We start from the raw sequence: 22,855 nt of genomic DNA, 5'->3' as shown, positions 1-22,855 counted from the left end.
ATGAGAGATAAAAAAAATTAAAAAAACACCTGCACAACCTAACGTCAATACCACAATGCTAACTTTTATAAACTCGGCAAAAAAAGAAACATCCCTTTTTCAGGACCCTTCACAGATCTTCATTGTAAAGGGTTTTTTAAACACTGTTTCCCATGCTTTTATGCAATTAATGAACATGCACCATGCAATTAATGAACATGCACCTGTGGAACGGTCGTTAAGACACTAACAGCAATTAAGGTCACAGTTATGAAAACTTAGGACACTAAAGAGGCCTTTCTACTGACTCTGAAAAACACCAAAAGAAAGAAGCCCAGGGTCCCTGCTCATCTGCGTGAACGTGCCTTAGGCATGCTGCAAGGAGGCATGAGGACTGCAGATGTGGCCAGGGCAATAAATTGCAATGTCCGTACTGTGAGACGCCTAAGACAGCGCTACAGGGAGACAGGACGGACAGCTGATTGTCCTCGCAGTGGCAGGCCACGTGTAACAACACCTGCACAGGATCGGTACATCCGAACATCACACCTGTGGGACAGGTACAGGATGGCAACAACAACTGCCCGAGTTACACCAGGAACTCACAATCCCTCCATCAGTGCTCAGACTGTCCTCAATAGGCTGAGAGAGGCTGGACTGAGGGCTTGTAGGCCTGATGTAAGGCAGGTCCTCACCAAACATCACCGGCAACAACGTCGCCTATGGGCACAAACCCACCGTCGCTGGACCAGACAGGACTGGTAAAAAGTGCTCTTCACTGACGAGTCACGGTTTTGTCTCACCAGGAGTGATGGTCGGATTTGCGTTTATCGTCGAAGGAATGAGCGTTACACAGAGGCCTGTACTCTGGAGCGGGATCGATTTGGAGGTGGAGGGTCCGTCATGGTCTGGGGAGGTGTGTCACAGGATCATCAGGATCATCAGACAGGTTGTCATTTATTTATATTTTTTTCTCTCTCTCGGAGGACCTGAGCCCCAGGACTACCTGACATGATGACTCCTTGCTGTCCCCAGTCCATCTGACTGTGTTGCTGCTCCAGTTTCAAGAGTGGGGTAACATCTCACAGCAAGAACCGGCAAATCTGGTGCAGTCCATGAGGAGGAGATCCACTGCAGTACTTAATGCAGCTGGTGGCCACACCAGATACTGACTGTTACTTTTGATTTTGACCCCCCTTTGTTCAGGGACGCATTATTCCATTTCTGTTAGTCACATGTCTGTGGAACTTCAGTTTATGTCTCAGTTGTTGAATGTTGTTATGTTCATACAAATATTTACACATGTTAAGTTTGCTGAAAATAAACGCAGCTGACATTGAGAGGACGTTTGTTTGTTTGCTGCGTTTACATACTGTAAGAGGAAAGGAATATATGGGAACTATTTATGTAAATGTGATAGGTACTGTAGTTATTACTGTATAACATAGTTGTATTATAATTAAGCAGGTGCGGTATATGGCCAATATACCACGGCTTATGGCTGTTCTTATGCACGATGCAACGCGGAGTATACCACTACCAATATACCACTACCCTTAGCAGTGGTATATTGGTCATAAACCACAACAACAGGTTACCAACGTAAATAGAACAGTAAACAAGGAGTGTTTCAGCCAATCAGCATCCAGGGTTATACTAGTAGGCGAGGTCAGTACAGGTGCATCAAAGCTGGGACCGAGAGACTGAAAAACAGCTTCTATCTCAAGGCCATCAGACTGTTAAACAGCCACCACTAACATTGAGTGGCTGATCTCATATGTATACGTATATACTGTACTCTATATCATCTACTGCATCTTTATGTAATACATGTATCACTAGCCACTTTAACTATGCCACTTTGTTTACATACTCATCTCATATGTTATACTGTACTCGATATCATCTACTGCATCTTGCCTATGCCGCTCTGTACCATCACCATTCATATATCTTTATGTACATATTCTTTATCCCTTTACACTTATGTGTATACGGTAGTAGTTTTGGGAATTGTTAGCTAGATTACTCGTTGGTTATTACTGCATTGTCGGAACTAGAAGCACAAGCATTTCGCTACACTCGCATTAACATCTGCTAACCATGTGTATGTGACAAATAAAATGTGATTTGATTTATTATACATGTCATGGGATGCTCTACTGTTGATGTTTTTGTGCATGGAATGAACACCATGTTAGTAGTGCTATGAATGAACACCATGTTAGTAGTGCTATGAATGAACACCATGTTAGTAGTGCTATGAATGAACACCATGTTAGTAGTGCTATGAATGAACACCATGTTAGTAGTGCTATGAATGAACACCATGTTAGTAGTGCTATGAATGAACACCATGTTAGTAGTGCTATGAATGAACACCATGTTAGTAGTGCTATGAATGAACACCATGTTAGTAGTGCTATGAATTGTTGTCATGACTGAATTCTGGAAGGAAATGAAATAAATCACTGTGTAGCTAGCATGTAGTGATATCAACAATAACTATTTACATGAGCATAATTGATTGGCACTACAAGTTAGTTTAAGGGTCAGGTACAGTATATAGTCTGTGTTAATATCCTGTATGTTGAGTTCAGTTGTGTGGGGCAGGAACAGCCGTTAGTAAACACAGACGTCCAGTATGTACACAGAGGAAGTGAGTGGAGTGGTCTGTTGGCAAAGGGACATACTGTATATACACCTGTAAATATATGTACGCTGCACACACACACACACACACACACACACACACACCAGTCGTGTCCTCTAGACACTTACTATACAAACACTTTAATTCTGTTACTTCAGAGAGATTAATGGTCTTGTAATGTTAGTAATATTACCCACACAACATCTCAAGTGCACACACACACACCATACCTAACACACACTTACCCCCCCATGCCCAACACACACACACACACACACACACACACACACACACACACACACACACACACACACACACACACACACACACACACAGGGAAAGGCTTTGTCTGTTTGTGCAGACAGCTTGTCTCTCCAGTCCTACCCTGACCATGAATCTTTCAACATAGATATAAGCTCAGTCCACATAGATCAGCCCTACCCTAACCATGATTTCTCTCGACATAGATATACAGCCTTAGTCCTCATAAAGCATCCCTACCCTGACCATGACTCTCTCTGATCATAGATATACAGCCTCAGTCCACATAGATCAGCCCTACCCTAACCATGACTCTCTCTCATCACAGCTATACAGCCTCAGTCCACATAGATCAGCCCTACCCTAACCATGACTCTCTCTCAGCATAGATATACAGCCTCAGTCCACATAGATCAGCCCTACCCTGACCATTACTCACTCTCAGCATAGATATACAGCCTCAGTCCACATAGATCAGCCCTACCCTAACCATGACTCTCTCTCATCACAGCTATACAGCCTCAGTCTACATACTGTAGATCAGATCAGGTCAGGTCAGGTCATTTGGGGCAGCAGGTAGTCTAGTGGTTAGAGCATTGGACCAGTAACCGAAAGGTTGCTTGATCGAATCCCCGAGCTGACAAGGTACAAATCTGTCGTTCTGCCCCTGAACATGGCAGTTAACCCACTGTTCCTAGACTGTCATTGTAAATTTGAATTTGTTCTTAACTGACTTGCCTGGTTAAATAAAGGTTAAATAAAATCAATTGGTGAGGAAAACTCCTGGCTTCAATCAGAGAAACAATAGAGCCAGATAGCCTACAGGTTAGAGAGAAGGACCAATAGCCAGATAGCCTACAGGTTAGAGAGAAGGACCAATAGCCAGATAGCCTACAGGTTAGAGAGAAGGACCAATAGCCAGATAGCCTACAGGTTAGAGAGAAGGACCAATAGCCAGATAGCCTACAGGTTAGAGAGAAGGACCAATAGCCAGATAGCCTACAGGTTAGAGAGAAGGACCAATAGCCAGATAGCCTACAGGTTAGAGAGAAGGACCAATAGCCAGATAGCCTACAGGTTAGAGAGAAGGACCAATAGCCAGATAGCCTACAGGTTAGAGAGAAGGACCAATAGCCAGATAGCCTACAGGTTAGAGAGAAGGACCAATAGCCAGATAGCCTACAGGTTAGAGAGAAGGACCAATAGCCAGATAGCCTACAGGTTAGAGAGAAGGACCAATAGCCAGATAGCCTACAGGTTAGAGAGAAGGACCAATAGCCAGATAGCCTACAGGTTAGAGAGAAGGACCAATAGCCAGATAGCCTACAGGTTAGAGAGAAGGACCAATAGCCAGATAGCCTACAGGTTAGAGAGAAGGACCAATAGCCAGATAGCCTACAGGTTAGAGAGAAGGACCAATAGCCAGATAGCCTACAGGTTAGAGAGAAGGACCAATAGCCAGATAGCCTACAGGTTAGAGAGAAGGACCAATAGCCAGATAGCCTACAGGTTAGAGAGAAGGACCAATAGCCAGATAGCCTACAGGTTAGAGAGAAGGACCAATAGCCAGATAGCCTACAGGTTAGAGAGAAGGACCAATAGCCAGATAGCCTACAGCTTCAAAATCCAGAAGCCTTCTGTTGTTGTTAAGCAGCAACACACTCCAGTCCACAGGTACTAGACTGAGGCCCTGTGCTGCCTCCAGCCTCTCTAACATGCTACAGTATGTGTTGTGTTCTAGATCTCTGGTCTCATAGATCAGTGGTTTTATAGCTCTACGCTTCCTGGTCTATGTAGCTCTATGATGTCATTGTTCTGTCAGCAGAGGGGCTGTACTGCCAACTGATACAGTGGTCACATTTACACACACTAGCACTCAGGACAATTTACATGGTAGTTTTCCCAGACACACACACACACAGGCTCGCGGAAACACACACATATGCATTAATCTGTCAGGACAGTGACAAATTCTTGATGATATCATTCTACAGCTGTCTCTCTTTCCCTCCCCTCTCACCCCATTCCTGTTTTTCCCTTCGCTCACTTAATCCCTATGTATGTTTATAATTGTCCTCTCTCGTTCTTTCTTTCTCTGTCTTTCCTCAAATCTGTGTTTACAGTTGTCTCCCTCTCTCTAGTTCGGTCCTAAAACAAAGACAACTACTCACTCACACACATTCTAACACTCTCTCACATTCCAACACTCTCTCATTCTGTCCAACAAATACACATGCGCACACACACTCTCCCTTAATCTTGTCTCCCTGTCCCCTCTCTCCCTCCTGCCCTCCATCTTTATCTCACTCAGTAGGAATCTCTCTGCTCAGTCAGTGATGGGAGGAGAAGCAGGAGAAAGAAAGTGAACGAGGGACAAATGAGAGGAAAAACAGAGGGGGGAATGTTTTGTGAGAACAAGGGTATATTGGTATATAGAGCTCTCTCTCTCTCTGTCTCTCTCTCTCTCTCTACCAATCAGAATGTGAGTAGCAGTGGATTGGGCAGGCTTAAACAATCATATAGTGTCTGTGCATGTGTGTGTGTGTCTGTACGTCTGTGTGTGTGAATGTGTGTGTGTGTGTGTGTAACTTACCCTCAGTGAAAGGTTCCCAGTCGTACAGTCTGCCCATAAACTCCTGGTTGTTGTAGGAAGCACACTGCTCTGCTCTGGAGTCTGCACCTCCTACACATACCTGACAGACAGAGGGAGGGAGGGAGGGAGGGAGGGAGGGAGGGAGGGAGGGAGGGAGGGAGGGAGGGAGGGAGGGAGGGAGGGAGGGAGGGAGGGAGGGAGGGAGGGAGGGAGGGAGAAATACATGTCAGTACTGTAGATCCCAAGTATTGACAATTGAGGCTATAATATCATGCCTAACCCTAAGGCTGGCCAGTACACTAGGTGGATGGAGAAACAGAAAAGGGAGAGAGGAAAATGAAGAGATATAATCGACAGAGAAGAAGAGATGAGAGAGGGTCATACAAATTAAGAGGGCAAGCATAAAATAGGAGAGAGGTATTAGTCAGACACACACACACCATTGTCTCATGATCGCTCTGACAGTGGGCCGATGCACTAAGCAGCACATGGAAATAATAGACTCTCTGGGATCAGCCACACACACATACAGTGCCTTGCGAAAGTATTCGGCCCCCTTGAACTTTGCGACCTTTTGCCACATTTCAGGCTTCCAACGTAAAGATATAAAACTGTATTTTTTTGTGAAGAATCAACAACAAGTGGGACACAATCATGAAGTGGAACGACATTTATTGGATATTTCAAACTTTTTTAACAAATCAAAAACTGAAAAATTGGGCGTGCAAAATTATTCCAAATACTTTCGCAAGGCACTGTAAATCCACCCAGCTTTTCTATCCAACACTGAGCTGTGTATCTGAGTGTGTGTCTGAGTGTGTGTCTGAGCTGTGTATCTGAGTGTGTGTCTGAGTGTGTGTCTGAGTGTGTATCTGAGTGTGTATCTGAGTGTGTGTCTGAGTGTGTGTCTGAGTGTGTATCTGAGTGTGTGTCTGAGTGTGTATCTGAGTGTGTGTCTGAGTGTGTGTCTGAGTGTGTGTCTGAGTGTGTATCTGAGTGTGTGTCTGAGTGTGTATCTGAGTGTGTATCTGAGTGTGTGTCTGAGTGTGTGTCTGAGTGTGTATCTGAGTGTGTGTCTGAGTGTGTATCTGAGTGTGTATCTGAGTGTGTATCTGAGTGTGTATCTGAGTGTGTGTCTGAGTGTGTGTCTGAGCTGTGTGTCTGAGTGTGTGTCTGAGTGTGTGTCTGAGTGTGTATCTGAGTGTGTATCTGAGTGTGTGTCTGAGTGTGTGTCTGAGTGTGTGTCTGAGTGTGTGTCTGAGTGTGTGTCTGAGTGTGTATCTGAGTGTGTATCTGAGTGTGTGTCTGAGTGTGTGTCTGAGTGTGTGTCTGAGTGTGTATCTGAGTGTGTGTCTGAGTGTGTGTCTGAGTGTGTGTCTGAGTGTGTATCTGAGTGTGTATCTGAGTGTGTGTATCTGAGTATGTGTCTGAGTGTGTATCTGAGTGTGTATCTGAGTGTGTATCTGAGTGTGTGTCTGAGTGTGTATCTGAGTGTGTATCTGAGTGTGTATCTGAGTGTGTGTCTGAGTGTGTATCTGAGTGTGTGTCTGAGTGTGTGTCTGAGTGTGTATCTGAGTGTGTGTCTGAGTGTGTGTCTGAGTGTGTGTAAGTGTGTTTATGCACGTGCGAGTCAGGCCAATAGAGAAGAACTGGAGACAGTTTGAGCATTCTAAAGGGAGTGAGGAGAGTGAAACTACAGTTGGAGTCTAACCCTGCACACCTGATATATTTCTCCAATAGAGGAACAGTGAAGATCACAGTACTACCTGTAAATCACTTTAACCCCCAGAGGGATGGACACACACACACAAAGCACCAATAAAGAGGGCAGAAGGAGTTCAGTTACTAAGTGACAGTACTTACTCACAGTGTTAATACTAGAAAGGCCTGAAGCCTTCGGCATGCTTCGGTTCAGCCTTCACCTAGCCGAGGACCAAACAAAGGTGCTCTCGTACTCCCTTAAAAGACCTTTGCGTTAAAATGTAGAAAAAACTGCGTATAGTACTGTTTGTCCGTTTTGAGACGCCGTAGCCAGTATACACTTCCTCAAAATAGTCAGAATTACTGTTTTTCCCAATTGTTTACACACTAAAATTGGAACTTGAAACGCAATCACCGAAACCTGAAACTCATGTACCCAATCCCTGAAACCAGGTCTGTAAAATTGCAAGCACAATTCCTGCTTTACACTTTTCAATTCTAAATCACATAGTGATTTTGCAAAACACTACACACATTTCTCTACGTTATGCTCAACATTAAAAATGAAATTATCTTCAGTCCCTTTGGAAAGCAACTTCAATCACAATGCCAAGCTCTATACACCAATTGGAAACACCCACTCCTCACAGGTGTAAACACTCGCTGCTGAATGGTTCACTTAGAAATCAGAGCTTTAGCACTATAAAAGGCCACAGATGAGCTCTCCTGTTTTGGAGGAAAATGGAAGTCAATGGTGAATCAAGAGCTAGAGGTGAAGGAGTGAGAAGAGGAGGACGAGGAAAGACATTTGTCTTTATGTATACTGCAGTCTGACATACCAGTAGGCCTATGTTACTCAGTGATTGAAATAAACTTGATTATTTTAGCTTACTGTAACCAATCATATCATATTTGTGGATCTTCTGCAGAACTGAGAGACGGCCAGGCCATGGTTGAAGACACCGGCTGTTCACACCAGAACTGAGAGACGGCCAGGCCATGGTAGAAGACACCGGCTGTTCACACCAGAACTGAAAGACGGCCAGGCCATGGTTGAAGACACCGGCTGTTCACACCAGAACTGAGAGACGGCCAGGCCATGGTTGAAGACACCGGCTGTTCACACCAGAATTGAGAGACGGCCAGGCCATGGTAGAAGACACCGGCTGTTCACACCAGAACTGAGAGATGGCCAGGCCATGGTTGAAGACACCGGCTGTTCACACCAGAACTGAGAGACGGCCAGGCCATGGTTGAAGACACCGGCTGTTCACACCAGAACTGAGAGATGGCCAGGCCATGGTGGAAGACACCGGCTGTTCACACCAGAACTGAGAGACGGCCAGGCCATGGTTGAAGACACCGGCTGTTCACACCAGAACTGAGAGATGGCCAGGCCATGGTAGAAGACACCGGCTGTTCACACCAGAACAGGTGACCGTGGTGGTGGCAAACAATACCATTAGTCTAGGAGAAATCCAGAACCACATCAATTCAGACAACACAATATTCAATAACATTCACCAGGTGGGCTTGTCTACATTGGGCCGTGTATTACAGTGCAACTGAATCCATTACATTATCTTGGCGCTGGATGCCGCTGCAATTCAGCACGTTTGTATAAACCATTGATGAGGCTGGCTTCAGCCTAGACAAAAGGGGACGGAACATTATTGGCCCCCGTGCCATTGTGAATGTCCCTGGACAGCGTGGAGGGAATATCATCATGTGTGCAGCCGTTAGCCAGCAAGGCGTCAGCCATCACCATGCCAACCTTAGTCCCTACAACACCGCCCTTCTCATCACATTCCTGGACACACTACACGGCATCCTCATTCCAGCCGAGCAGAGGGGTGGACCAGAGCAGCCCAGGTATGTTGTCATCTAGGACAACGTGAGTTTCCACCGGGCTGCTCTGGTTCATCGACCACCCACAGTTTGTTCTATACCTCCCACCATATTCCCCATTCCTAAACACAATTGAATAGTTTTTTTCGGCATGGTGATGGAAGGTGTATGACCGCCATCCCCTCACACGCCTCTTCTCCAGGCAATGGATGATGCATGTGGTGAAGTTGATGTGGGGGCTTTTGCTGGCTGGATCCGTCACTCCAGAAGATGCTGTTTAGCCAGGGAGAACATCACTTGTGATGTAGATGAGGTGCTGTTTAGCCAGGGAGAACATTGCTTGTGATATAGATGAGGTGCTGTTTAGCCAGGGAGAACATGGCTTGTGATATAGATGAGGTGCTGTTTAGCCAGGGAGAACATGGCTTGTGATATAGATGAGGTGCTGTTTAGCCAGGGAGAACATGGCTTGTGATATAGATGAGGTGCTGTTTAGCCAGGGAGAACATGGCTTGTGATATAGATGAGGTGCTGTTTAGCCAGGGAGAACATGGCTTGTGATATAGATGAGGTGCTGTTTAGCCAGGGAGAACATGGCTTGTGATATAGATGAGGTGCTGTTTAGCCAGGGAGAACATGGCTTGTGATATAGATGAGGTGCTGTGGCCAGACCCAAATAGGAGGCAGGATGCAGCCTAATGCCTTTTTATTTTTTAACATTTTGCATGTGTCTTTGTCTTTGTTTTTAGAGTTTTGAAGGAATGAGCCACTTTTATTTTTGTACAGAAAACCCTTTATCTTTCTGAATGTTTTTCCTGTTTTACTCCTGTTGGATACAGAAAGTGTTACATACAGTAAGTGTTACATACAGTAAGTGTTATATACAGTAGGTGTTACATACAGTAAGTGTTATATACAGTAAGTGTTACATACAGTAAGTGTTATATACAGTAAGTGTTACATACAGTAAGTGTTACATACAGTAAGTGTTATATACAGTAGGTGTTACATACAGTAAGTGTTACATACAGTAAGTGTTATATACAGTAAGTGTTACATACAGTAAGTGTTACATACAGTAAGTGTTATATACAGTAGGTGTTACATACAGTAAGTGTTACATACAGTAAGTGTTACATACAGTAAGTGTTACATACAGTAAGTGTCATATACAGTAAGTGTTACATACAGTAAGTGTTACATACAGTAGGTGTTACATACAGTAGGTGTTACATACAGTAGGTGTTACATACAGTAAGTGTTATATACAGTAAGTGTTATATACAGTAAGTGTTATATACAGAAAGTGTTATATACAGAAAGTGTTACATACAGAAAGTGTTACATACAGAAAGTGTTACATACAAAACACAAGTGTTCAAAAATACTGCATTTTTTAAATGAATGACAATGTTTTTGTTACTGTATTGCATTTGTGTGTTTATTTATGTATTTTTAATTTATTTAACCTGTGTATTTGAGTAGGTATACATTGTTACAGTAATCTTTTACAACCGGCTACAGTGTAACACTGACAATGCAAAAGGCATAAACCTACTGCTGGGATATTCATAGTAGTGTTTTGTGTTGAGCACATCATAAACCTACTGCTGGGATATTCAGTGTTTTGTGTTGAGCACATCATAAACCTACTGCTGGGATATTCATAGTAGTGTTTTGTGTTGAGCACATCATAAACCTACTGCTGGGATATTCATAGTAGTGTTTTGTGTTGAGCACATCATAAACCTACTGCTGGGATATTCATAGTAGTGTTTTGTGTTGAGCACATCATAAACCTACTGCTGGGATATTCAGAGATTACCACACACACACCGTCACAGAAAAACACACACACCGACAGACACACACACACACCGACAGACACACACACACCGACAGACACACACACACACACCGACAGACACACACACACACACAGCTCTTGATATGTGATCAGCTCGCATTAATTCATCAATACTCTCCAAACACGCACACACATACATTGTATATACTGTAAGCCTCCTTTCAGTTGGTTCCCCTCCTCCCTTCCTTTCACGGTGTGTGTGTGTGTGTTTCTCTCTTTTTGGTCTGTCTACATCTGTCTCTCCCTTCCTGTGACCCCACTCTCTGAGGGTGTATCTGCATGGAGATCTGCATGGAGGAATGGGACAAAATACCAGCAACAGTGTGTGAAAACCTTGTGAAGACTTACAGAAAACGTTTGACCTCTGTCATTGCCAACAAAGGGTATATAACAAAGTATTGAGATAAACTTTTGTTATTGACCAAATACTTATTTTCCACCATAATTTGCAAATAAATTCATAAAAAATCCTACAATGTGATTGTCTGGATTTTTTTTCTCATTTTGTCTGTCATAGTTGAAGTGTACCTATGATGAAAATTACAGGCCTCTCATCTTTTTAAGTGGGAGAACTTGCACAATTGGTGGCTGACTAAATACTTTTTTGCCCCACTGTACACTACCGGTCTAAAGTTTTAGAACACACCTACTCATTCAAGGGTTTTTCTTTATTTGTACTATTTTCTACATTATAGAATAATAGTGAAGACATCACAACTATGAAATAACACATATGGAATCCTTTAGTAATCAAAAAAGCGTTAAACAAATCAAAATATATATTATATGAGATTCTTCAAATAGCCACCCTTTGTCTTGATGACAGCTTTGCACACTCTTGGCATTCTCTCAACCAGCTTCATGAGGTAGTCACCTGGAATGCATTTCAATTAACAGGTGTGCCTTCTTAAAAGTGGAATTTCTTTGTCGAATTTGTTTCCTTCGTAACGCGTTTCATCCAATCAGTTGTGTTGTGACAAGGTAGGGGTGGTATACAGAAGAAAACCCTATTTGGTAAAAGACCAAGACCATATTATGGCAAGAACAGCTCAAATAGGCTCTGTCGCAGCCAGCTGTGACCGGGAGACCCATGGGGCGGAGCGTCGTCTGGGTTAGGGGCACTAACGACTCCTGTGCACGCTGACACGGTCGCCAGGTGTACTGTGTTTCCTCCGACACATTGGTGTGGCTGGCTTCCGGGTTAAGTGGGCTTTGTGTCAAGAAGCAGTGCAGCTTGGTTGGGTTGTGTTTTCGAGGACGCACAGCTCTCGACCAATTAGATACCACGAAATTGGAAAAAAAAGAACGGCTCATATAAGCAAAGAGACACGGCAGTCCAACTTTGAAAGTTTCTTCAAGTGCAGTCGCAAAAACCATTAAGTGCTATGATGAAATTGGCTCTCATGAGGACCGCCACAGGAAAGGAAGAAACCACTACTGAAGGACACCAATAAGAAGAGACTTGCTTGGGCCAAGAAACACGAGCAATGAACATTACACCGGTGCAAATTTGTCCTTTGTTCTGGAGTCCAAATTGGAAATATTTGGTTTCAACCGCAGTGTCTTTGTGAGATGCGGTGTGGGTGAACGGATGATCTCTGCATGTGTATTTCCCACGGAGGAGGAGGTGTGATGGTGTGGGGGTGCTTTGCTGGTGACACTGTCTGTGATTTATTTAATCAAGGCAAACTTTTGACCGGTAGTGTATGTATATATATATATATATATATATATATATATATATATATATATATACACCTTATTATTATCTGTCTCCCCCTTTCCATTGCTCTCTTTCTTCTCTCTCTCCTCTCTATCTTCTTCTCTCTCTCTCTCTTCTCTATCTTCTTCTCTCTCTCTTCTCTCTCTCTCTTCTCTATCTTCTTCTCTCTCTCTCTTCTCTCTCTTCTTCTCTCTCTCTCTTCTCTATCTTCTTCTCTCTCTCTCTTCTCTATCTTCTTCTTCTCTCTCTCTTCTCTATCTTCTTCTCTCTCTCTCCTCGATCTTCTTCTTCTCTCTCTCCTCTCTATCTTCTTCTCTCTCTCTCTTCTCTATCTTCTTCTCTCTCTCTCCTCTATCTTCTTCTCTCTCTCTCTCTCCTCTATCTTCTTCTCTCTCTCTCTTCTCTATCTTCTCTCTCTCTTCTCTATCTTCTTCTCTCTCTCTCCTCTATCTTCTTCTCTCTCTCTCTCCTCTATCTTCTTCTCTCTCTCTCTTCTCTATCTTCTCTCTCTCTCTCTCCTCTATCTTCTTCTCTCTCTCTCCTCTATCTTCTTCTCTCTCTCTCCTATATCTTCTTCTCTCTCTCTCTTCTCTATCTTCTTCTCTCTCTCTTCTTCTCTCTCTTCTTCTCTCTCTCTCCACTATCTTCTCTCTCTCTCCTCTCTATCTTCTTCTCTCTCTCTCCATCTTCTCTCTCTCTCCTCTCTATCTTCTTCTCTCTCTCTCCATCTTCTCTCTCTCTCCTCTCTATCTTCTTCTCTCTCTCTCCATCTTCTCTCTATCTTCTTCTCTCTCTCTCCATCTTCTCTCTCTCCTCTCTATCTTCTTCGCTCTCCTCTATTTCTTCCCATCTCTCCTCTCTTTTTTACCCTCTCTCCTTCACTCTTTCTTTCTCTCTCCTCTCCCTCTTCTCTCTTTTGTTCTCTCGCCCTCTCTCTCCTTCTTCCAGTCACACAGCTGTCACCAACAGCTGGAAAGTTTAAAAAGACACTCTACTCATCTGGACAGAGTCAAGTGAACATACACACTCACACACATACGCACGTACACCACCAGTTTTAAAAAAGAACCGTGACTGTTTATGTCAATGAGAGAATGTGTGGAAAATACGTTCAAAAGGTTCACACAATGGATTGTGGGTGCTTCAGTGTGTGTGTGTGTGTGTGTGTGTGTGTGTGTGTGTGTGTGTGTGTGTGTGTGTGTGTGTGTGTGTGTGTGTGTGTGTGTGTGTGTGTGTGTGTATTTGTGTGTCTGTGTGTGCGGGCGGGCGTGCGAATGTGTGTGTGTCTACAGTACAGTGCGTATTCATGTGTTAAAAACCCTTGAGGATGTGCATAAAATGCGATTAGTAATGGCTGTAAATATTTCTGCTTGACATAAACACACTAGACCAGTGTGTGTGTGTGTGTGTGTGTGTGTGTGTGTGTGTGTGTGTGTGTGTAAACAGTGAATAGACCACCCTGAGAGGCTGTTTGTGTTAGGTGGACAAGGTCAAGAGGTGAGGGAAAACAGTAAAGAAAAGTGATTGGAGGAGAAGTGCCTAATGAATAGATGGAGGCTAGAGAAACAGTCAGAAAGAGATAGGGTGTGTTGTCATGTATGTGTTATTGTCTAGGCACTGCAGGCAGGAGTTACATGGTTCTCTTCTTATAGCGTTTAGTGTGTGTGAAACAGAGGGAGGCTAAGTGACTGAATAAGGAGTGAGGGAGGGGGAGGGAGCACAGAAATTCAATGTGTAGAATGTGTGTGTACTACTGTGTTTTATGAGCAGCAGAGAGGGTCTGTGGAATTGTAAGGGAATGGATCTTTTTTTCCTTTTAACTGTATGTGTGTGAGTGTGTATGTATGTTTGTGTGTGAGTGTGAGTGTGTATGTGTGTTTGTGTGTGTGCTTGTGTAGGCAGGGTTATACGTTTCTCTATATCTACATTGCTTGGGAGAGTCTGACTACGGGGGTGAATGAATAGATGGAAAAGGGAGGGGTAAAGTGACAGGGGGAGGAGAGAAAGAGAGTGAGAGTTTTGTGACAGTATTGAAACTGAAGAAAGAGGAGAAAGAGAGGCAATGGGGAAATGAAAGAAGAAGGGTGTAATAAATCAACTGTTACAGACATCAGAAACATGGTACAGAAACATTCCTAGAATAACACAGAACTTCAGTGAACTACGGAATCTTCTCACAACAAGTCCACAGTGGCAAGACAATTATGTGAACCCTTTGGAGTGACCTGCATTTCTGCATCAATTGGTCATCAAATTTGATAGGATCTTCATCTAGGTCAAAACAATAGACAAACAGTTTCATCAAAACAATAGTCTGCTTAAACTAATAACACACAAATTATTGTATTTTTCTTGTCTATATTGAACACATCATTTAAACATTCACAGTGTAGGTTGGAAAAAGTATGTGAACTCCTAGGCTAATGACTTCTCCAAAAGCTCACTGGAGTCAGGAGTCAGCTAACCTGGAGTCCAATCAATGAAAAGAGATTGGAGATGTTGGTTAGAGCTTCCTTTCCCTATAAAACAACACTTTTGAGTTTTCTATTCACAAGAAGCATTGGCTGATGTGAACCGTGCCTCGAACAAAAGAGATCTCAGAAGACCTAAGATGAAGAATTGTTGACTTGCATAAAGCTGGAAAGGGTTACAAAAGTATCTCTAAAAGCCTTGATGTTCATCAGTCCACGGTAAGACACATTGTCTATAAATAAAGTTCAGCACTGTTGCTACTCTCCCTAGGAGTGGCCGTCCTGCAAGAATAATTGCAGGTTAAGAAGAATCCTAGAGTCTGAGCTAAAGACTTAGAGAAATCTCTGGAACATGCTAACATCTCTGTTGACGAGTCTACGATACGTCTAAACAGTCTACGATACGATACGTCTACGATACGTTTACGTCTAAACAAGAATGGTGTTCATGGGAGGACACCATGGAAGAAGCCACTGCTGCCCAAAAAAAACATTGCTGCACATCTGAAGTTTGCAAAAGTGCACCTGGATGTTTCATAGCACTACTGGCAAAATATTCTGTGGAGAGATGAAACTAAAGTTGAATTGTTTGGAAGGAAGGAACACACAACACTATGTGTGGAGAAAAAAGGCACAGCACACAAACATCAAAACCTCATCCCAACGGTAAAGTATGGGGGAGGGAGCATCATGGTTTGGGGCTGCTTTGCTGGCTGCTTCAGGGCCTGGACAGATTGCTATCATCGACGGAAAAATAAATTCCCAAGTTTATCAACACATTTTGCAGGAGAATGTAAGGCTATCTGTCCGCCAATTGAAGCTCAACCCGCTTGAGATGCTGTGGCATGACCTCAAGAGAGCAGTTCCCACCAGACATCCCAAGAATATTGCTGAACTGAAACAGTTTTGTAAAGAAGGATGGCCCAAAATTCCTCCTGACCGTTGTGAAGGTCTGATCCGCAACTACAGAAAACATGTGGTTGAGGTTATTGCTGCCAAAAGGAGGGTCAACCAGTTTTTAAATCCGAGGGTTCACATACTTGTTCCACCCTGCACTGTGAATGTTTACATGGTGTGTTCAATAAAGACATAAACACGTATAATTGTTTGTGTTATTAGTTTAAGCAGACTGTGTTTGTCTATTGTTGTGACCAATTTATGCAGAAATCCAGGTATTTCCAAAGGGTTCAAATACTTCTATAGACTGGTGAAAGATACAAGTGACTGTAGTTCTATAGACTGGTGAAAGATACAAGTTACTGTAGTTCTACAGAATGGTGAAAGATACAAGTCAATGTAGTTCTATAGACTGGTGAAAGATACAAGTCAATGTAGTTCTATAGACTGGTGAAAGATACAAGTCAATGTAGTTATTTTGACTGGTCAAAGATACAAGTGACTGTAGTTCTATAGACTGATGAAAGATACAAGTCACTGTAGTTCTACAGACTGGTGAAAGATACAAGTCACTGTAGTTCTATAGACTGGTGAAAGATACAAGTCAATGTAGTTCTATAGACTGGTGAAAGATACAAGTCACTGTAGTTCTATAGACTGGTGAAAGATACAAGTCAATGTAGTTATTTTGACTGGTGAAAGATACAAGTCACTGTAGTTATTTTGACTGGTGAAAGATACAAGTCACTGTAGTTCTATAGACTGGTGAAAGATACGAGTCACTGTAGTTCTATAGACTGGTGAAAGATACAAGTCACTGTAGTTCTATAGACTGGTGAAAGATACAAGTCACTGTAGTTCTATAGACTGAAAGATACAAGTCACTGTAGTTCTATAGACTGGTGAAATATACAAGTCACTGTAGTTCTATAGACTGGTGAAAGATACAAGTCACTGTAGTTCTATAGACTGATGAAAGATACAAGTCACTGTAGTTCTATAGACTGATGAAAGATACAAGTCACTGTAGTTCTATAGACTGAAAGATACAAGTCACTGTAGTTCTATAGACTGGTGAAATATACAAGTCACTGTAGTTCTATAGACTGGTGAAAGATACAAGTCACTGTAGTTCTATAGAGTGGTGAAAGATACAAGTCACTGTAGTTCTACAGACTGGTGAAAGATACAAGTTACTGTAGTTCTACAGACTGGTGAAAGATACAAGTCAATGTAGTTCTATAGACTGGTGAAAGATACAAGTCAATGTAGTTATTTTGACTGGTCAAAGATACAAGTCACTGTAGTTCTATAGAGTGGTGAAAGATACAAGTCACTGTAGTTCTATAGACTGGTGAAAGATACAAGTCAATGTAGTTATTTTGACTGGTGAAAGATACAAGTCACTGTAGTTCTATAGACTGGTGAAAGATACAAGTCAATGTAGTTCTATAGACTAAGATACAAGTCAATGTAGTTATTTTGACTGGTGAAAGATACAAGTCACTGTAGTTCTATAGACTGGTGAAAGATACAAGTCACTGTAGTTCTATAGAGTGGTGAAAGATACAAGTCACTGTAGTTCTATAGAGTGGTGAAAGATACAAGTCACTGTAGTTCTATAGACTGAAAGATACAAGTCACTGTAGTTCTATAGACTGGTGAAATATACAAGTCACTGTAGTTCTATAGACTGGTGAAAGATACAAGTCACTGTAGTTCTATAGACTGGTGAAAGATACAAGTCACTGTAGTTCTATAGACTGGTGAAAGATACAAGTCACTGTAGTTCTATAGACTGGTGAAAGATACAAGTCAATGTAGTTCTATAGACTGGTGAAAGATACAAGTCACTGTAGTTCTATAGACTGGTGAAAGATACAAGTCACTGTAGTTCTATAGACTGTGAAAGATACAAGTCACTGTAGTTCTATAGACTGGTGAAAGATACAAGTCACTGTAGTTCTATAGACTGGTGAAAGATACAAGTCACTGTAGTTCTATAGAGTGGTGAAAGATACAAGTCACTGTAGTTCTATAGACTGGTGAAAGATACAAGTCACTGTAGTTCTATAGACTGGTGAAAGATACAAGTCACTGTAGTTCTATAGACTGGTGAAAGATACAAGTTACTGTAGTTCTATAGACTGAAAGATACAAGTCACTGTAGTTCTATAGACTGGTGAAAGATACAAGTCACTGTAGTTCTATAGACTGGTGAAAGATACAAGTCACTGTAGTTCTATAGACTGGTGAAAGATACAAGTCAATGTAGTTCTATAGACTGGTGAAAGATACAAGTCACTGTAGTTCTATAGACTGGTGAAAGATACAAGTCACTGTAGTTCTATAGACTGGTGAAAGATACAAGTCACTGTAGTTCTATAGAGTGGTGAAAGATACAAGTCACTGTAGTTCTATAGACTGGTGAAAGATACAAGTCACTGTAGTTCTATAGACTGGTGAAAGATACAAGTCACTGTAGTTCTATAGACTGGTGAAAGATACAAGTCACTGTAGTTCTATAGACTGGTAAAAGACAGAGAGAGTGAAGACCAATCTAGTAGAGCAGTTAAAGTCTGAGGTATGTTTTATTACTGGGGGAGGAGAAAGGGGGAGAAGGAGTGAGAAGGGTAAAGGGGAGAGAGTAATAGCTACTGAATAGACCTGTGAGAGAGCCATAGAATATTGTTGTAGGCCAGTGAAAGTTATAGGTGTGCTGTGCGTTAGAGCTGGGTAAAGAGGGAGGATAGGGGGAGGATAGGGGGAGGCTGGGGGGGGCTGTAATGAATAGGTAGAAGAAAGAGAGAAGGAAAGAGAGAGTGGATGCATGGCAGTAGTTGTGTGAGCAAATGAAAGACAGAGGAAGTAAGTTACAGTAAGGAGGGGAGGAGGGAGGGGAGGAGGGAGTTACAGGTGTGTTTTACTGGAGGGGAGGAGGGAGTTACAGTAAGCTAAGTTACAGGAGGGGAGGAGGGGTTACAGGTGTGTTTTACTGGAGGGGAGGAGGGAGTTACAGGTGTGTTTTACTGGAGGGGAGGAGGGAGTTACAGTAAGCTAAGTTACAGGAGGGGAGGAGGGAGTTACAGGTGTGTTTTACTGGAGGGGAGGAGGGAGTTACAGTAAGCTAAGTTACAGGAGGGGAGGAGGGAGTTACAGGTGTGTTTTACTGGAGGGGAGGAGGGAGTTACAGTAAGCTAAGTTACAGGAGGGGAGGAGGGAGTTACAGGTGTGTTTTACTGGAGGGGAGGAGGGAGTTACAGGTGTGTTTTACAGGAGGGAAGGAGGGAGTTACAGGTGTGTTTTACTGGAGGGGAGGAGGGAGTTACAGTAAGCTAAGTTACAGGAGGGGAGGAGGGAGTTACAGGTGTGTTTTACTGGAGAGGTGGAGGGAGTTACAGGTGTGTTTTACTGGAGGGGAGGAGGGGTTACAGGAGTGTTTTACAGGAGGGGAGGAGGGAGTTACAGGTGTGTTTTACTGGAGGGGAGAAGGGGGTTACAGGTGTGTTTTACTGGAGGGGAGGAGGGTGTATTTTACTGGAGGAGAGGAGGGAGTTACAGGTGAGTTTTACTGGAGGGGAGGAGGGAGTTACAGGTGTGTTTTACTGGCGGGGAGGAGGGAGTTACAGGTGAGTTTTACTGGAGGGGAGGAGGGAGTTACAGGTGTGTTTTACTGGAGGGGAGGAGGGAGTTACAGGTGTGTTTTACTGGAGGGGAGGAGGGAGTTACAGGTGAGTTTTACTGGAGGGGAGGAGGGAGTTACAGGTGTGTTTTACTGGAGGGGAGGAGGGAGTTACAGGTGAGTTTTACTGGAGGGGAGGAGGGGGTTACAGGTGTGTTTTACTGGAGGGGAGGAGGGGAGAAGGAGAGAGGAGGGGAAAGGAGGGGGGAGAAAGAGGGATGAGGGTAGAGATGGGCAGGGGGAGAAGGAGGGAGGGGGAGAAGGAGGGAGGAGGGAGGGGATGGGTGAGAAATAGGGAGGAGGGGAGTCGAGGGGGGAGAAGGAGAAGGAGGGGAGGGTCTGTCTGTCTGTAATGAATAGGGCCATTAGTGAGAGGGGAATCAACCAGGGTCTCCCTCCCCAAGGCCCAGGGGCATTGTTCTAGCCATTACTATGAGCCGTCCTCCCTTCAACATCCTCCGCTGTGCCACACAGTACAGAGGACAGAGGGGATGCCCACATTGACAGACCAATCAACTGCACTTCTACAAACACAGACAGAAAAACAATACTGGAATGCCCATAAACAGCAAAACACAGAAGTTCTGTAAACACACAAACGCTAAGTCTTGATCACACAGAACATTCCACTGTGAAAGCTGTTGTTGACCACACAAACACACACACCCTCCTGGGTGTGCCCTAGTTAACTCCTTAGGGGAACAGATATTCTTGGGAACCTTCCTCTGCAGCTGTTTCCACACGGTTCATCTAGGTGACGGAACAGGGATTGCCCACATGGGAATGGCCCCTAGTCCTCTCAGCCTGTCCAGGGCCTCACATCAATAAACAGCTGTACATATCGACTCAAGAACACACAGAAACAGACAAAAATACACACAAACAACTCACACACTTCCAGGTGGGTTTATGTGTAATCTGTTGGTCAGCTTCCTAACTGAACAACAGTTCAGACTTGTATTCTGACCTGGCTAATGATAAAGCATGTTTTCCAGCCTGTAGCCTTGACCTATAACCCTGAGATATGGACATGGATGTAGACTCCAACCACACCACAGTCAGTCAGTCTCCAGCCATAGGAGTCTCCAGCCATGTCTCAGAGTTAGCCTTGACCCAGGAGGAAGCCGAGCCTCCATGTGATAAACACTACAATAGACTCTCATACATCACTGCACAGGAAGCCAGCTGTCTGTCTGTCCACCACCTCCCAAGATGGACGACCCACGTTATCAGGTCATCACATTGAAACAGATGTACACTGAGACATACTCATTGGGTCTGTTCACTAGAAGGATAGAGTCAAATGAGAAATGAACATGTTCTACTTCTCTGAACACTTCATAAACACACACAGGAGTTTGGACGCAGCACTGGGTCACAAGGACACTGCTGCCCCTGGAGCTATTTGCAAGGGACCCAGAAGAAAACAAACTTAGTCAGTATGGATAGCATGGCTGATAATAATTACACACACACAAGACTTCATAACGACTCTAAACAATAATAATTTTGTCATTGCTGAACTTTTCAGAGAACAATACTGCCGTTATCTTAGCCAAGACTTTGGGAGAGAGGGCAGGATACGTCTCTCTCAACATCCATCTCTGTTGTGTGTGAGACCAATACCATGATAATACATGGTATTATGTACTGGCTGTTCAGACAGTACATACCCGTTTTGTAGAGTAATTGTTGCTTCAACTACATCATGTGATACATTTGACAGTACTTGGATCATGCTGTAAATCAGGGTGGATGAAGTCACCTCCAGAAACTGACCTAAGATCAGTAGTTTAGCAAGGGTAAGCTGATCCCAGATCGGTGTGCCTAGCAGCAACTTCTACCAGCAGTGTAACTCAAGCGGTACTTATCCTCGACCATACAGTAAACTGGACTGCTCTTAATATTGATCCTGTGATAAAGCTGTCATACATCTGTCATTATAGCACTGACTGTTATAGATGCAGTCATACAGTACTATTATATACATGGCCAGAAGTCGAACATCTCATTCCAAAATCATGGGCCTTAATATGGAGTTGGTCCCCTCTTTGCTGCTATAACAGCATCCAATCTTCTGGGAAGGCATTCCACTAGATGTTGGACTTACTTCCATTCAGCCACAAGAGAATTAGTGAGGTTGGGTACTGATGTCGGCGTTCCAATTCATCCCAAAGGTGTTCGATGGGGTTGAGGTCAGGCCTCTGTGCAGACCAGTCATGTTCTTCTACACCGATCTCGACAAAGCATTTCTGGAGCCTCCCGAGTTGCACAGCGGTCTCTGGCACTGCATCGCAGTGCTAGAGGCGTCACTACAGACCCGGCTTCGATCACAGGCTGTGACGCAGCCAGCCGCGACTGGGAAACTCATGAGGCATTGCACAATTGGCCCATCATTTGGCCGGCTGGGATGTCCTTGTCCCATCGCGATCTAGCAACTCCTTGTGGCAGGCCGGGTGCCTGCAAGCTGACTCGTGTTGCCAGTTGTACGGTGATTCCTCCGACACATTGGTGCGGCTGCCTTCCGGGTTAAGCGAGCAGTGTGTCAAGAAGCAGTGCAGCATGGCAGGGTCGTGTTTCGTCGTGAAGTGTGATTCCTCACTCCAGAGAACACGTTTCCACTGCTCCAGAGTGCAATGGCGGCAAGCTTTATACCACACCAGAGGACGCTTGGCATTGTGCATGGTGATCTTAGGCTTGTGTGCGGCTGCTTGGCCATGGAAAGCCATTTCATTATGCTCCAGACGAACAGCTCTGACTTTGTTTCCAGAGGCAGTTTGGAACTCGGTAGTGAGTGTTGCAACCGAGGACAGACGATTTTTACGTGCTACACGCTTCAGCACTCGGCGGTCCCGTTCTGTGAGCTTGTGTGGCCTACCACTTCACGGCTGAGCCGTTGTTGCTCCTAGACATTTCCACTTCACAATAACAGCACTTACAGTTGATCGGGGCAACTCTAGCAGGTCAAAAATTTGACGAACTGACTTGTTGGAAAGGTGGCATCCTATGATGGTGCCACGTTGAAAGTCATGGAGCTCTTCAGTAAGCGCCATTCTACTGCCAATATTTGTCTATGGAGATTGCATGGCGGTGTGCTTGATTTTATACACAACGGGTAATCCTGACATAGCAGCAGAATCCCCTAATTTGAAGGGGTGTCCACATACTTTCATATATAGT

The 22,855-nt window shown here is 43.8% G+C and overlaps 1 protein-coding gene across 2 annotated transcripts in view; it reads right to left on the bottom strand.

Annotated features, from left to right (window-relative positions):
- Window positions 1–5,385: 5,385 nt before the first annotated feature.
- Window positions 5,386–22,855, bottom strand: part of LOC116353148 (ADAMTS-like protein 4) — a 44,364-nt gene continuing 26,894 nt past the window's right edge. For both annotated transcript variants that reach the window (XM_031787368.1, XM_031787367.1), the window contains exon 5: window positions 5,386–5,586. In XM_031787368.1, the coding sequence (XP_031643228.1) occupies window positions 5,401–5,586 (186 nt within the window). In that variant the 3' untranslated portion in view covers window positions 5,386–5,400. The remainder of the gene's footprint in view (window positions 5,587–22,855) is intronic.

Source organism: Oncorhynchus kisutch, linkage group LG13, assembly GCF_002021735.2.
Source record: "Oncorhynchus kisutch isolate 150728-3 linkage group LG13, Okis_V2, whole genome shotgun sequence".
Taxonomy (NCBI): Eukaryota; Metazoa; Chordata; class Actinopteri; order Salmoniformes; family Salmonidae; genus Oncorhynchus; species Oncorhynchus kisutch.
Note: the sequence above shows the minus strand (reverse complement) of the source record. Positions and strands in the feature narration are given on the sequence as shown.